Source organism: Sitophilus oryzae, unplaced genomic scaffold, assembly GCF_002938485.1.
Source record: "Sitophilus oryzae breed Bouriz unplaced genomic scaffold, Soryzae_2.0 scaffold_1536_pilon_pilon, whole genome shotgun sequence".
In the NCBI taxonomy this organism is placed as follows: Eukaryota; Metazoa; Arthropoda; class Insecta; order Coleoptera; family Curculionidae; genus Sitophilus; species Sitophilus oryzae.
In genome coordinates, this window is record NW_022146210.1 from 884,764 (window position 1) to 898,044 (window position 13,281).

Here is a 13,281-nt window from a genome sequence, read left to right on the forward strand (position 1 = left end):
TACGAAGATTTCTTAGTATAAACTTGAAAGATTAAGATTCGGTTCAAATATACAAATTTTAAATTTTTGGCGCCTGTATATAGGTATGAATGCAACCTACTATATCGATAATACGCTCATAGTTCGGGTTAGACGTCAAAGGCCGCGCCACTAACACAGTCTTCAAAAATTAACGTTGATCGGTCTCTCTCACTTTAGTTATTAGTGTTCTCTCTGCTTACGAGACGTCATTTTGAAACGTCTTTAAATTTTATTTACCGCTGTAGTGAAAATGAATTCACGGTTTAGTAATTACTACGTTTTCATGGAGTATTGAAATCGATTTGAATCCAATCCCCTTCCGCGTTTTCATACGAAGAGAAAACTGAATTGAATCTGTTGGATCGAAATCGTATTGAAATAGATTTGAACTGACACTATTGACGGAATAATATGACAGTTTATAATCATATGATATCTATCAAACCTAGGGTGACCAGACGTCAGGATAAAGCCGGACATGTCCGGCTTTTTCGCTTAAATGAAAACGTCAGGCCGGCTTTTTGTCGTGTCCGGCTTTTTATCAATCGAAAATTCTAAATAACTAAAAACGCACATTATCATTATTCCTGGTTCCGACTTTCTCAAGCTGGCAACGCCGCGCCGCGTCGGTCGTCGCGTATATCGATACCGACCCGACACAACCAAACCCATACCGATCGACACAACCAGAGAGCGTGCGTAAAATCGAAATCGCTTTTAATTGTTTTGTTTTGACTTTTGACTGCGGGTTTCCCCCGAGTATATAAAAACCGACGTTTCACCTGGTTTCACTTCACAGTTTCACAGTTGAGTATTCATAGTTCAGTTTAAGTTCAGCAGCAGCAAGTAAACATCATGTCTAAAAGAAAGTGTAAATTTACCGAAAAACTGGCGACAAAATACAAACTTTTTGTAAAAGGCCGAAACGAAGAAGAAGCCAAATGTGTGCCTTGTGATTCGTTTGTTTCTGTTGGCAGCAAAGGAGCAGCAGATTTGGAAAAACATATTTCTACGGAAAAACACAAGAAAAGTCTTCAAGCCTCTTCCTCTTGCATGAAACTGGATAACTTTTTCGTCCAAAAGAATAGTTCAGTTGATTTTAAACTTAAAGCTGCAGAAGGTACATTAGCATATCACACCGTTTCGCACCATCAGTCTTATAGATCGTTGGACTGCACTTCATCTCTTCTTAAAAAGGTAGGTACCCAATTTTGCAGTAAAAAATATATACAGCGTGTTTTAAAAACACTTCTTCACCTTCGAGTTAAAAGTCAGAAATAAATAAAAAAAAATAAGCTTAGACATTTTTGTGATCTGATAATAAAAATATTATGTACTTGGCTGTACTAAAATGTATTTAAATATTTATTTATTCAATTTAGTAAAAACAGCTCAGCCAAAAGTTACTAGGAAAAAAAATACCGTTATTAAAAAAGGTACCTATGCAGTTATTAATAGCAAATTTTAAGTTTTAACATATTCTTTGTGTTTTTTTAGATAATTCCGGATTCAGAAATAACTGCTAAATTTGGATGCGGAAGAACAAAAACCGAAGCAATTGTTAATCATGTACTCTCACCTCACGCACAAGAAACATTAATATCAAGTCTAAATTCTGTAAATTTCTATGGTATCGGTACAGATGCAAGTAATCATGGAGCTACTAAAATGTTTCCTGTTGTTGTCCAGTACTTTCAATGGTTCAACGGAATTCAGACACAGGTATTGGAATTATCTGCCCTTTCAAGTGAAACGGCTGAAGCCATATCAAAATATCTGATAACAACCATAAAAAAATTTAACATTACTTCCAAGTGTATTGCTTTTTCCGGTGACAATGCTAATGTAAACTTTGGAGGTCTCGCAAGACGAGGACAGAAAAATGTTTTAAGCAACATGAAGCAAGACTTAAATTCAGATATAGTTGGTATAGGTTGTCCAGCCCATATTCTTCATAATTGTATACAGCATGGAGCTGATTCACTGCAGTGTGATGTGGACTACATCATCTTCAAAATATTTAACTACTTTTCAATCTACACGGTAAGAACGGAAGCATTAAAAGAATTTTGCAACTTTGTTGAAATATCCTATCAACCACTTTTATATCATAGCAAAACAAGATGGCTATCCATGTTCCCAGCCATTGAACGGATTCTTAAACTCTATCCGGCACTTAAATCCTACTTTGAATCTCAGCAAGACTGTCCAGCTATGCTAAGAAAATTTTTTGAGAGTGAATTTTCAGAAATGTATTTGTGGTTGTTAGATTCAACTATGCACATTTTCCATGTAAACGTTGCGTTAATTGAAAAAGAAAATATTTCCATTTTGGAAGTGCAGGACATTCTTGCATCAGTCCTCACAGCACTACAAGGAAGGCTCTCCGAGCAATTTATACCATTAAAAGTAAGAAGTCAGTTAAATGTGTTAAGGGAAAAGGGATTACAAAAAGAAGTTAATGATTTTAAGGAGCAAGTATGGCAATTCTATACTAAATGTATAGACTATTTAGAAAAATGGGCCGCTCCATTGGCAGAATTTAATTCATTTCAATGGATGCTTTTAAATGATACAAACTTTAAATTTAATGATATTTTGCCCTGTATTGAATTTTTATCCAAAAAAGGGGTAGAAATTAATGACACAAAACTAATTGATGAAATCATTTTATTAAAAGACAGTTTGACAACAAAGATTCAAAATGAGGAATTTTTATCATTATCTTTAGATAAAAAGTGGTCTTACTATTTTAAGCAATTAAAACACATTGATTTATCATCAGAATTGCTTAAAATTTGTGAATTTTACTTTGCTATTCCGGCACATAATGCTGCCGTCGAGCGAATTTTTTCTTTAATCGCAGCGCAGTGGACCAAAGAAAGAAACCGTTTATCTATCGAATCAATAAAAAGCCTCATAGTGTTAAAATTTAATTTAAAAATGTCTTGTGAGGAATATTATAATTATTTGATGGACAATCCCAATATTTTAAAAGAAATTGGTTCTTCTGAAAAGTATAAGTAGTTTTTACCTAAGTAGAAATTGTTACATTTTTTTATATAAATATATTTGTTAAATGTCAGGTTTTTTTATTAAAAATCAGGCTTTTTTGTCCTGGCTGTCCTACTTTTCTGCAAATAAATCTGGTCACCCTAATCAAACCCCGTTAAGAGTGTGGTTATGTCTCCATTTCTTTTAAGTTAGTAATTTGGTTTTTGGTTTATTTTTGTTGTACATTGGCTATTAAAAACATTATGTCTGTTTTACTGAAAATTATATTGTTAACGGTACATATGATATGTGTTTCGCACATATATTTAGAAGAGGAAGCGGCTAATATGAGACGCCAAAGAGAAACTGCTGCATTTTTCATGCAAATTCAGAACAATATTTTGAATTTCAGAAGAAGCAAGAATAAATGTATAAGAAAAGCAAAATACAATAAAAGAAGGTGGTGGCGAAAAACTAGAGAAAGAAACTGGTGGGATAATATTGTAAAAAAACATTTTACCGAGGAAGATTTTTTAAACAATTTTAGAGTCAGCAAAACTACATTTAACTTTTTATGCACCCGGCTTAAACCGTACCTGTCTGCTGCACCTAACTGTGTCCGGGAACCTCTTACACTTGAAAAAAAGTGTGCCATTGCCTTATACAAATTAGCATCTTGTGGGGAATATAGATTGATTGCAAATCAGTTTGGTACCAACAAATGTGTAGTACATAAATGTTTGTACAAATTTTGTGAAGCTGTGATTGCAGAATTTAAAAATGAATATTTAAAATTTCCTAATGCAATCGAAGCTGAAGAAATTAAAAATGGTTTTGAAAATATATGTGGGATTCCTGGCATAATAATTGCCGTTGTGGATAACAAGTATAGGTAGGTAGTTAACAACAATTATTTAGTAATATAAAATTTAACAGTAATTCTAAAGTTCATTACTATTTTTAGATTCCGATATGCGACATGCAAACATCCAGGCAGTACACATGATGCTCAAATATTAAAAGACTCGAATTTATACAAATATGTTAAACATTTTATTCCAAATGTGACTCAAAGGATCCAAGAAAAAATTATATCATGTTTTATACTAGGGGATCCAGCCTATCCTTTACTACCGTGGTTAATTAAACCATATAAAGGAGTAATTACTCAGGAAGAAGAGCCATTTAATGTATATTTAAGTCGTGGAAGGGTTGTCGTCGAAAATACATTTGGAAGATTAAAGGCACGTTTCCGTTGTTTATTGAAACGCATTGATATTAATTATGAATTTACACCGAAAATTGTATATACTTGTTTAATATTACATAATATTATTGAAGCAAACAAAGACCAATTTGTACAAAACTGGATTGAAGCTATTGAGGAAGCTGAATTAATGTTTCCTCAACCATCAAGAACTATAACAAGGGAACATGACAACCTTGAAGGAGGTCAAGTACGGGATATTCTCAAGCAATATATGCTTGTATTTCCAATGAGAAAATCAAGATTGGTGTAACTTAAGCTTTGTAAAATAGTTATTGTTATAATTAAAAAAACAGTACAAAAATATCATATTTATTTCACATTCTCATTTCTAGGATGAATGAATAAAATAACATTTATTACTGAATTGTGGTTTATTTAAAAAATTAAACTATATAATAAAACATTCTCGATAAAAAAAATTATATTTTTGATTTTTTAACAAGTTTCTCTGAGCTCTCTTCATCACTAGAACTATCTTCAGGAACTGATCTTTTTGGTTGTCGAGGCACAGTTTGAACAAAGTATGGGTTAAAGGGCATGCTGAAGAATTGAATAACGTTTTCAATCATTTTTGAAAATGTTCTCAGCATATTCTCTAAGTCTTCTGAGCGGGCTCTTGCTGCTCTTTCCTGCGATTCTGCCTGATTCTTAAAAATTCTGTCATTCTGGGCAGATCTGGAGGTTCTAATTGGTGTTCTTGATGTCCCTGGCTGTGGCTCCGGGTGTTCTGCCGATCTGCTCTCGGACCTCAGTGAGCTGACGGGACTGTGCAGATAGCCGCCTAACTCCTCATTTGATACATTTTCTTCGACTTCAATGATGTCACTATCGATCCCCTCTAAACTTGAAGAAGGACGGATCCCCAATATATCCTCTAATAAAGTGAAATATTCGCATTCATTTCTATCCATTCCACTGCGGGAATTGTTTTTCACACAGTTGTTGTACTGGGTTTTTAAAGCCTTCCACTTGTTTTTTATCTGGTCGGCAGATTTGTTTAGAAACCCCTTCTCAACCATTTTTTTTTCAACTAATTTATAAATCTCTGTGTTTTTGTACCTTTTCCCGTCGAACAAATCCAAGATTTTTTCCTCCCGGAATATTTCCAGCATACATACGATTTCTCTGTTTGTCCAGATATTCCGAGTTAGATTAACCTCTCTGGATTTAATGCCATAATTTTATTAACAAGTATTCTTTGCGGAAATTAAAACGGTTAGCGACAAAAAAAAACAAACTGAAACTAATTTCGAAATTTCTACTACGCTAGGAAAGTTATAGGCATAGTTATAGGTTATGTAGAAAGTGAAAGAAATTTTGACATGCTTTGCGCATTGCGCATGTCTCAATTCGATCCGATTAAAATTCGCGTTTTCATGACATTTTCGATATTTCGATCTCGATCCGATCCCAGAAAAAGGCGAATCGACCTTGAAGCTCAAAACGTTTTGAATACCTGTTTTCATGGAGGTTTCGATACCAAAACCATTTTCAAAACGATTTCAATACTCCATGAAAACGTAGTAAATATTTCCGGCGACAATATCGATTTGACAATTCAAAAAAGTGTATCAATTAATACTGTAAAAACGCATGCTTCAGTGTGGCTTCAGTTTTCCGAATTTTGTATGGCGAAAAATTACTATCTGACTAAAGATACCAGTGTTGACGAATTGGCTAAAGTATTGAAAGACTGGGGATTTAATATGCGGAAGAAAGACGGGACAGATTATAAGGAAGGTGAAGTACCATTTCATCTTCATCTGCAAAGTCAACTTCATCAAATACCAGTGTTTCATCTAATATAAATAATAATAAAAAACAGACATCTATAACTTACACAAATTGTAATTTTTATTACAAAATGTTGTCCGAAAATGTTAAATTTTATAGTTAATAAAACTCTTATAGTTATTTGCTTCATCCTAAGTCATTCGCTCTATTCTAATTAAATAATCTAGCCGTATATCACTCAACCTATAAATTTAATTGAAAACTACCCAAATAATTTTTTGCAATTTTGCTTTTTAGAAAATAGTTTCATGCACAATAATTTTAGAATAGTTTTTATTAAATTATTGTGCCGTTCAACTATTTTCCAAGCAAAATCACGCGCAAAATATATTTGAATAGTTTAATCGATTAAATTTATAGGTTTCGTGATATAATATATGACAAAACCACTTATGTGATGTAATACATGATGTTTCACATTGAAGATTTCACCTGAATGTCAGTTGTCAAGAGATGCCACATTTGAGGTTATCATTATTTGTTTAGACCTTTGGTTTAGACGTTTAGCCCCCTAGTTCAGCTGCTATATAAAGTATTTTTGAATTACTTAGTGAATTCTTTTCCTGTTTTTTATATGTTATGACTACGAATATCAAAAATAAGGTAAGTCAACTTGCGCTGATTTATTATTAAAACACTGTTTATTTTTCTGAATTATTGGCTTGCTTTGTGTTTTTACCGAATACCTAAGTTTTTTTTTCTAAAATACCTTTCTATTTAAATTGTTATCGTCGAAACTGGTTTAAATAGGATTTCATATTGTATTTTACGGCCGTATTCACCAACCGATAGTTTAAAAAAACATACTGTGAACTGAGTGAACTCATTGATTTAAAATATGTTGCCGTCATCACAGTATGATTGTTGGAATGATAGTTGTCAATCTATGTCATTTAATCTAGGGTTTGTTCAGGGGCGGGAAAGTGAAATAGCAAAAGCGGTTCCACCGTTTCCACGGAAATTTCAAATAAAATAGTTTCAGCCTCAGGCGCTAGATATATATATATAATTTTCTCGCGCCTAAGAAGTTGGCTACTATTTAGTGTGCCAGATAGCGTTTCAATCAGATTTTTTTGTAGTTATACATAGTTTTAAGGCAATTGTCATACTCATTGTCAAATTCTCAACAAATATTGTCGTTGTCATAGCGCCAATCTTAATATTATCAAATGATTAATCAAAACGTTTTCAAACTATAATTTGTTATTGTGTTTTATTTAAGACAATTCCTTTTGTTTTTGGCCCTAAAAATATAATGTCTTTATTTTTTGCCATATTTAATACCTATTTATATCTTACTCCATTTACAAAACTTTGGACGTATTACGTTGGTCATTGTTATTATAATAAACGACAAAAAAAAAAAAAAAAAAAAATTTAAAAACTTTAAATAATTAAATAAAATTACACATGTTTTGGCTTTAATTTTATTTTAATAATTGTATAATATTATACTGTTAAATCTTATTTACACATCACGACGGATACTTGTTATTTTACTAAGTATAGTAATTTGAGTAAAAAATAAAGATTTTAATAATCAAATTTAATTAAAAAAAAAAAAAAAAAAAAATAAGAATAAAAATATTTACATTTTTTATTTTTAGAGTAAAATTCAATTAATACGCTCATTTAAAAATCCCGCGCTTCGATCCATTAAAAACAAGCCCTACTCAAATAGATAGGCGCAAGACTCTGTTAGGCTCTCTATTCAGTAAAATAAGGCAGAAATCTATTCTTTTTGCATAGGGTATTTCTTTGGGTTAATAGATTAAAATAATGAAGGAAGAATCTTGTTAAAAGTAATGAACAGTTAGACACACTATCAAAAAAGATCATGCTATTTCATCAGCTATTTTCGTGGGAAGGAATCCCGAAACCAATATACAGTATATAAGGGGAGGCGATCTGTTATTGTTTTAAAGCCATAATGTGTACATTTTGTTTCCAGATGCTATCGCGAGGTAAAAAGCTTGTCAAGGTTGCCTTGGATGGTGTGAACGCTCATGACATGAAAGAACCCAAAGAAATACCTTCCATGGTCATATCTATTACGTCGGTAGAACATAATCAGCTTCAGTCTCCTTGATAAAAATTGGTATATAAGTTCAAATTGTATCTTGTTCTGATAGAATACAAATCTGCGGACGAAAAATTCTGGTTGCCAACTTATATATTTATATATATATATATTAAATATATATATAATATATACTATATATATATATATATTATATATAATATATATAATATATATATATATATAATATCATATATTTATATTATATATATTATATATATAAGTTATATATACAATAAAATATATATATATATATAATATTATTATATATTATAGTATATATATATGGAAATGATGACAAAGAAGTCATAGAGCAAGTTCCAGTATATGAGTACGGGGAAAGACATGGGGGAAAAGAAGTCAGGGAGAAAGTTCCAGGAGAAGACTACACTGAAGAGGTCCAAAGATCAAACCTAATAGAGAACGAGTCGCTGGAAGCAGACGGTCCACCCCAGGAAGAAGGAAACGAGGAAAAAGAAGTGAGGGAGAAAGTTCCACTAGAAAAGTACAATGAAGGATCAAACCTAATAGAAGAAGAATCCAAGAATATAAGAATAATAGTAGAAGAAGAATCCAAGGATCAAACCTAATAGAAAGCGAGTCTTTGGAAGCAGGAGGTCCACCCCTTGAAGCAGAAGTTGTTCAATTACTAGAAAATGACACCAGTGGGAGGTCTTCAAACAATTCAGGAGAGCGTTCTTCTAAGAATTCCGTTTCTGCGTTGCTTACTGGAATACTAAATAGAAACTACAATAGTCTTTGGAGATGGGGAAGTTTTTCATTCGTTTTGAATATGCGTAACCATTTTTCGCTGACACTTCCAGGCGTCTTTCTTATTGAAGAAATTATAACTTTAATACAACTAAAGTCTTTATATAAACCATCAAGATCGATTTCTAGCTGTAGCATTTCTACTATCTCCATTAATCAAAACCATTTATCAATGAGCAGTCATCTCTACGTTGCCTTAATTTGAGCTTTAACGAGTTTATAATGGAATACAATTCAAAATATGTGACTGCTGATTTTTCAAGTAATAATATTGTTTCTTGGAATACACGTAGAGCATTTTGCAAAAATACAAATATGTTTCCGTTTTTGTAACATCAGAAAATTCGCCATTTTCGTAATCTTTAAACACTTCCCAAAGGGTTGCAGGGCATTTGTCATTTCCCAAGGAAAGAAAAAAACTTTTTACCGCTGGCTAAGAACTGATTAACCGGTCGAGTGCGGGAAGAAGAGTGACCCACCTAGTTGTCACATGACGAAGCAAAGGTTCTTTGGATCTAGTAAATAGTTCATAAGTAATGAATCACTAATCAAAGTAATATAAAAATTTCATATAAAGATGGCCGACAGTGTCAAGTTAGATGAAAATTCGGCTAAAAAAGTCGAGAAAAAATCAGCTACAATGTGTGTACATTGCAAGAAGAAGGTGGTAAATGTAGTAAAGTGTAAGAAGTGTAGTAATTTGTATCATCCGGCTTGTTTGGAACAAGCAGCAGAACAGAGAAACACGGAATGCAATCACGAAGCCGTGAAGGTTAGGAAAGCGAGTGCAAATATAATAGCTGAAGAATCTATAGAGGTCGAGCTTCTCAGAACCCTTGTAAGGGAATTACAAGGGAAAAACCAAGTCCTCGGAACGAAAATAAACATATTTTTGCGAGAAAAGGTAATTCTTTCTCGAAACAAACGCTAAGAAACCCTTTCGAAACGATTCTGAGGACCAGCGACAATCTTGGGAAACGTTGGTCGTAACGCCAATTTACTGTTACGTTTTTCGTTGGTTCCGTGTGGACTAGAAAGTCACAATATTATATTTAAACCACTTATTATTTAACACTAATTAACAAAAACGATAATAAGATAAAAAAAGCACTTATTAGGAACTATTTACAAACGATTTATAATAAAAGTTTATTATTCGAATTTCTTATCTTGTCAACTGCACATGGTATATATCATAACTGCCCCCTGATACGCGCCACAGCCGCGGTTTCTATACCGACAGGTAACAGTAAACATCTAGAATAGTCCATAGAACGTTAGGCGCATAGAGAAGGTTATCGAATGTTCTCGTATGTAAGGCCATTCCAGTGGGACTCGATTCTTCTCGCACGAATGAATCATCTACTGCTGTCTTATTCTTTAATCCGAGTGTCTAACCGCGCTCCATCTTAGGGCGGGACATATAGTTAGGCTAGGTCGAGTCCACACGGGTCCGCAACATTGCCCCCTTCTTAGGTACATTCTCGTTCCGAGATGTATACGGTGAATGAAGGTATTGCAAAGCTGGCCCCTGGTACATTGCGAAATCTGGTAGAAATAGCAGTCTACAGTTCTCTCCCGATCTCAGCATTGGGTTGTAGCAGCAAACGAGGATCTCGATTCTCGTAAATCTGAACAGGACTTCGATCATGTTCCGGATTGTACGCCAACTCAAACCATCGAGTCCACACGCCAGCCTTGGAATGGCTAATCGTGCAATATTGTTGTTTAGCAGGGCTTCTCTCAATTCAATCAGGGTCTTCCATAGATTGAGATAAATCGGCTTACTCGGGGACCAATCCTTGGCGACCAGGTAGAAGATGTGAATTGCTTGACCATGTGCATTGTCTTGCTTGACCATGTGCATTGTCGGTTAGCCTCAAGACGCTACCAACCTCTGGATCCTGTAGGCGTAGTTCTCCGACACACCCAAACTTCTCTCTATGACGTACCGCACCCAAGGATAGTGATTATGCGAGCGATCTCCTCTGGACATCCGCACTGAGCAAACACAACAGGACCGCACATCATTTAGTAACCATAAACGGCGAATAATCAGGAAGGCACGGAAGAAAAGAAATCTCTGCTTGAATCTTCTTTGGTATAACCATAGCGAGCCTTCTGACTGCTGTTGTATCGGGCCTTGAAATCGTCAAAGGACATTTCCGAATCAGGGGGATCAAAACTGCAGGTTCTCACGGTCCCAGCACTATCTTCTATTTCGCCTTGTTAGGGGCTCAAACGGTTGAAATGGACTACCCTCGGTTTTCCTTTTTGGCAATTTTCTGATACGGTATACGAAGTCATTAATCCTATCCATGACTTGCTATGACTCTTCCCACGCGGGTTGTAGCTTCGGAGATAACCCACGACGCCTCTGCGGGTTATATAGCCACACCAACTTCCCCGGTTGGTTAATCCTCCATGTTCAGCTTGAATGTCGTTGTGCTCCTTCATTCGGTCAATAGCACTTTGAATATTTAGGCGGTCTCGCTGATGGATGTCGTTCATCCTTTGACGTAGTGTTTGGACATAATCTTCTCCGGCGACATCTTCTCCCGGTCGGCAACCAATTTCAGATCACAGGGTAAGCGCACTTCCCGTCCCTTAACGATGCTGGCTGGAGCTTGCCCTGTGGATTCTTGGACGTATGAACGGTAGGCCAACAGGAAAAGGTGAAGAAATTTGTCCAGTCTCTTTGGTGGTCAGAGACTACCTTGGCCAGATAACGGTTGATAGTTCTGTTCATGCGTTCAACCATCCCATCGGATTGTGGATGTAGAGCAGTCGTCCTGGTTTCTTGCGGTTGTTCAGGACTTCACAGACGCCTTGGAACAGATTGGACTCTCAAAGTTTCTTCCCTGCTCTGAATGAAGCTCCATGGGAACACCAAACTTGCAGATCCATTCTTTAACAAGGGCATCAGCAATCGTGGACTCTTCTTGATTTGGCAACGCGTAGGCCTCGACCCCATTTGCTGAAGTAATCCATTACTACCACAATGTATTTGTTGCCATCGTTCGTCTCAGGGAAAGGACCAGCCACGTCGATCGCTATTCGTTCGAAGGGACTGCCAACATTGTAATGGCGCATAGGGGCTTTACCACGCTTTTCTGGCCCATTGATGGCTGCGCAAAAGTCACATTTCTTACACCAGGCCCTCACACCTTCTTTGCAGTTCACCCAGTAAAACCGTTCACGCAGCTTGCCAAGTGTCTGGGTAACACCAAGATGTCCACTGCTGGTTCCATTGTGAACTTCCTCAAGACTTCTGGGACCCTTTTCTTTGGAATGACGATCTGCCTTCTCTCTTCTTGTCCTCCGGTCTCTCGATCACACGGCGGAGTAGTCCGTTATCTATTACCAAGGGATTCCACTGGGCCCAGTACGACGTTACGTTCGGCGAATATCTGCAAACTTCTTTCCACGTTGGTCTTTGGCCTACGTTTTTCCAGTTAATTACTAAACCTAATTCTGGGTGACTGGTTTGGTCATTTGCAAGATCTTCGGGTTGCCAGCTATCATTAACCACAGTTGTTCTTAGGAGTTTCACTTCTTTCTCTTCTGCTCGGGAACAATGCTTACAGTCCTTAGCGCAAGCTCTTCTGGAAAGTGCCTCGGCATTTCGATGGATTGCCCCAGCTCGGTGTTCTGTGTCCGAAGTCAAATTCTTTGTAATCTTTCCAATCCATACTAGCTACCTGCCCTTCAGGGTTCTTAAACTGCAACAGCAATTTCAAAGCAGCATGGTCTGTTCTTAACAAGAACTTTCTTCCATAGAAATACTTGTAGAAGTGTTCCACTGCTTTAACTACTGCTAGTAATTCTCGTCTAGTTACACAGTAGTTCCTTTCCAGTTTTGACAAGGTCTTACTAAAATAACCAATTACTTTTTCTTGACCATCCTGGATCTTAGACAAAACAGCGCCTAACGCAACATTGCCTAGCGTCGGTATCCAATATAAAGTTTCCGTTGCCAAGAGGGAAGCTAAGTATGGGCGCACTAGTCAGGGCCTTCTTCAATTATTCGGAATGCCTCGTCAGAATCAGAGTCCCAAGAGAAACGCCCCTCGCCTTCGGTAAGTCTGGTCAATGGTTTTGCGATGGTGGCGAAACCCTGTACATAGCGGCGATATGTGCATAGTCCCAAAAGCTTCGTAGTTCATGTTAATCTTTAGGTATCGGCCACTCTTCCACTGTTTTGGTCCTTCATGGATCTACCGCAACTCCTTGGGAGGAGCCTACATGCCCAAGTAGTGTACCTTTTCTTGACACAAATGACATTTCTTGGGGCTAAATTTCAAACCAGAGCTCCCTAGTCGCTTGAAATCTTCTTCCAAATTCTTCATAT

General features: G+C 36.0%; 1 protein-coding gene across 1 annotated transcript; it reads left to right on the plus strand.

Annotated features, from left to right (window-relative positions):
- The first annotated feature begins 323 nt into the window (after window positions 1-323).
- On the plus strand, window positions 324-3,179 carry LOC115878856. The gene is made up of 2 exons (XM_030895474.1): window positions 324-1,218; window positions 1,519-3,179. Exons 1-2 carry the CDS (start codon window positions 877-879, stop codon window positions 3,046-3,048), a joined length of 1,872 nt encoding a protein of 623 aa, XP_030751334.1. The 5' UTR covers window positions 324-876; the 3' UTR covers window positions 3,049-3,179.
- Window positions 3,180-13,281: the final 10,102 nt, after the last annotated feature.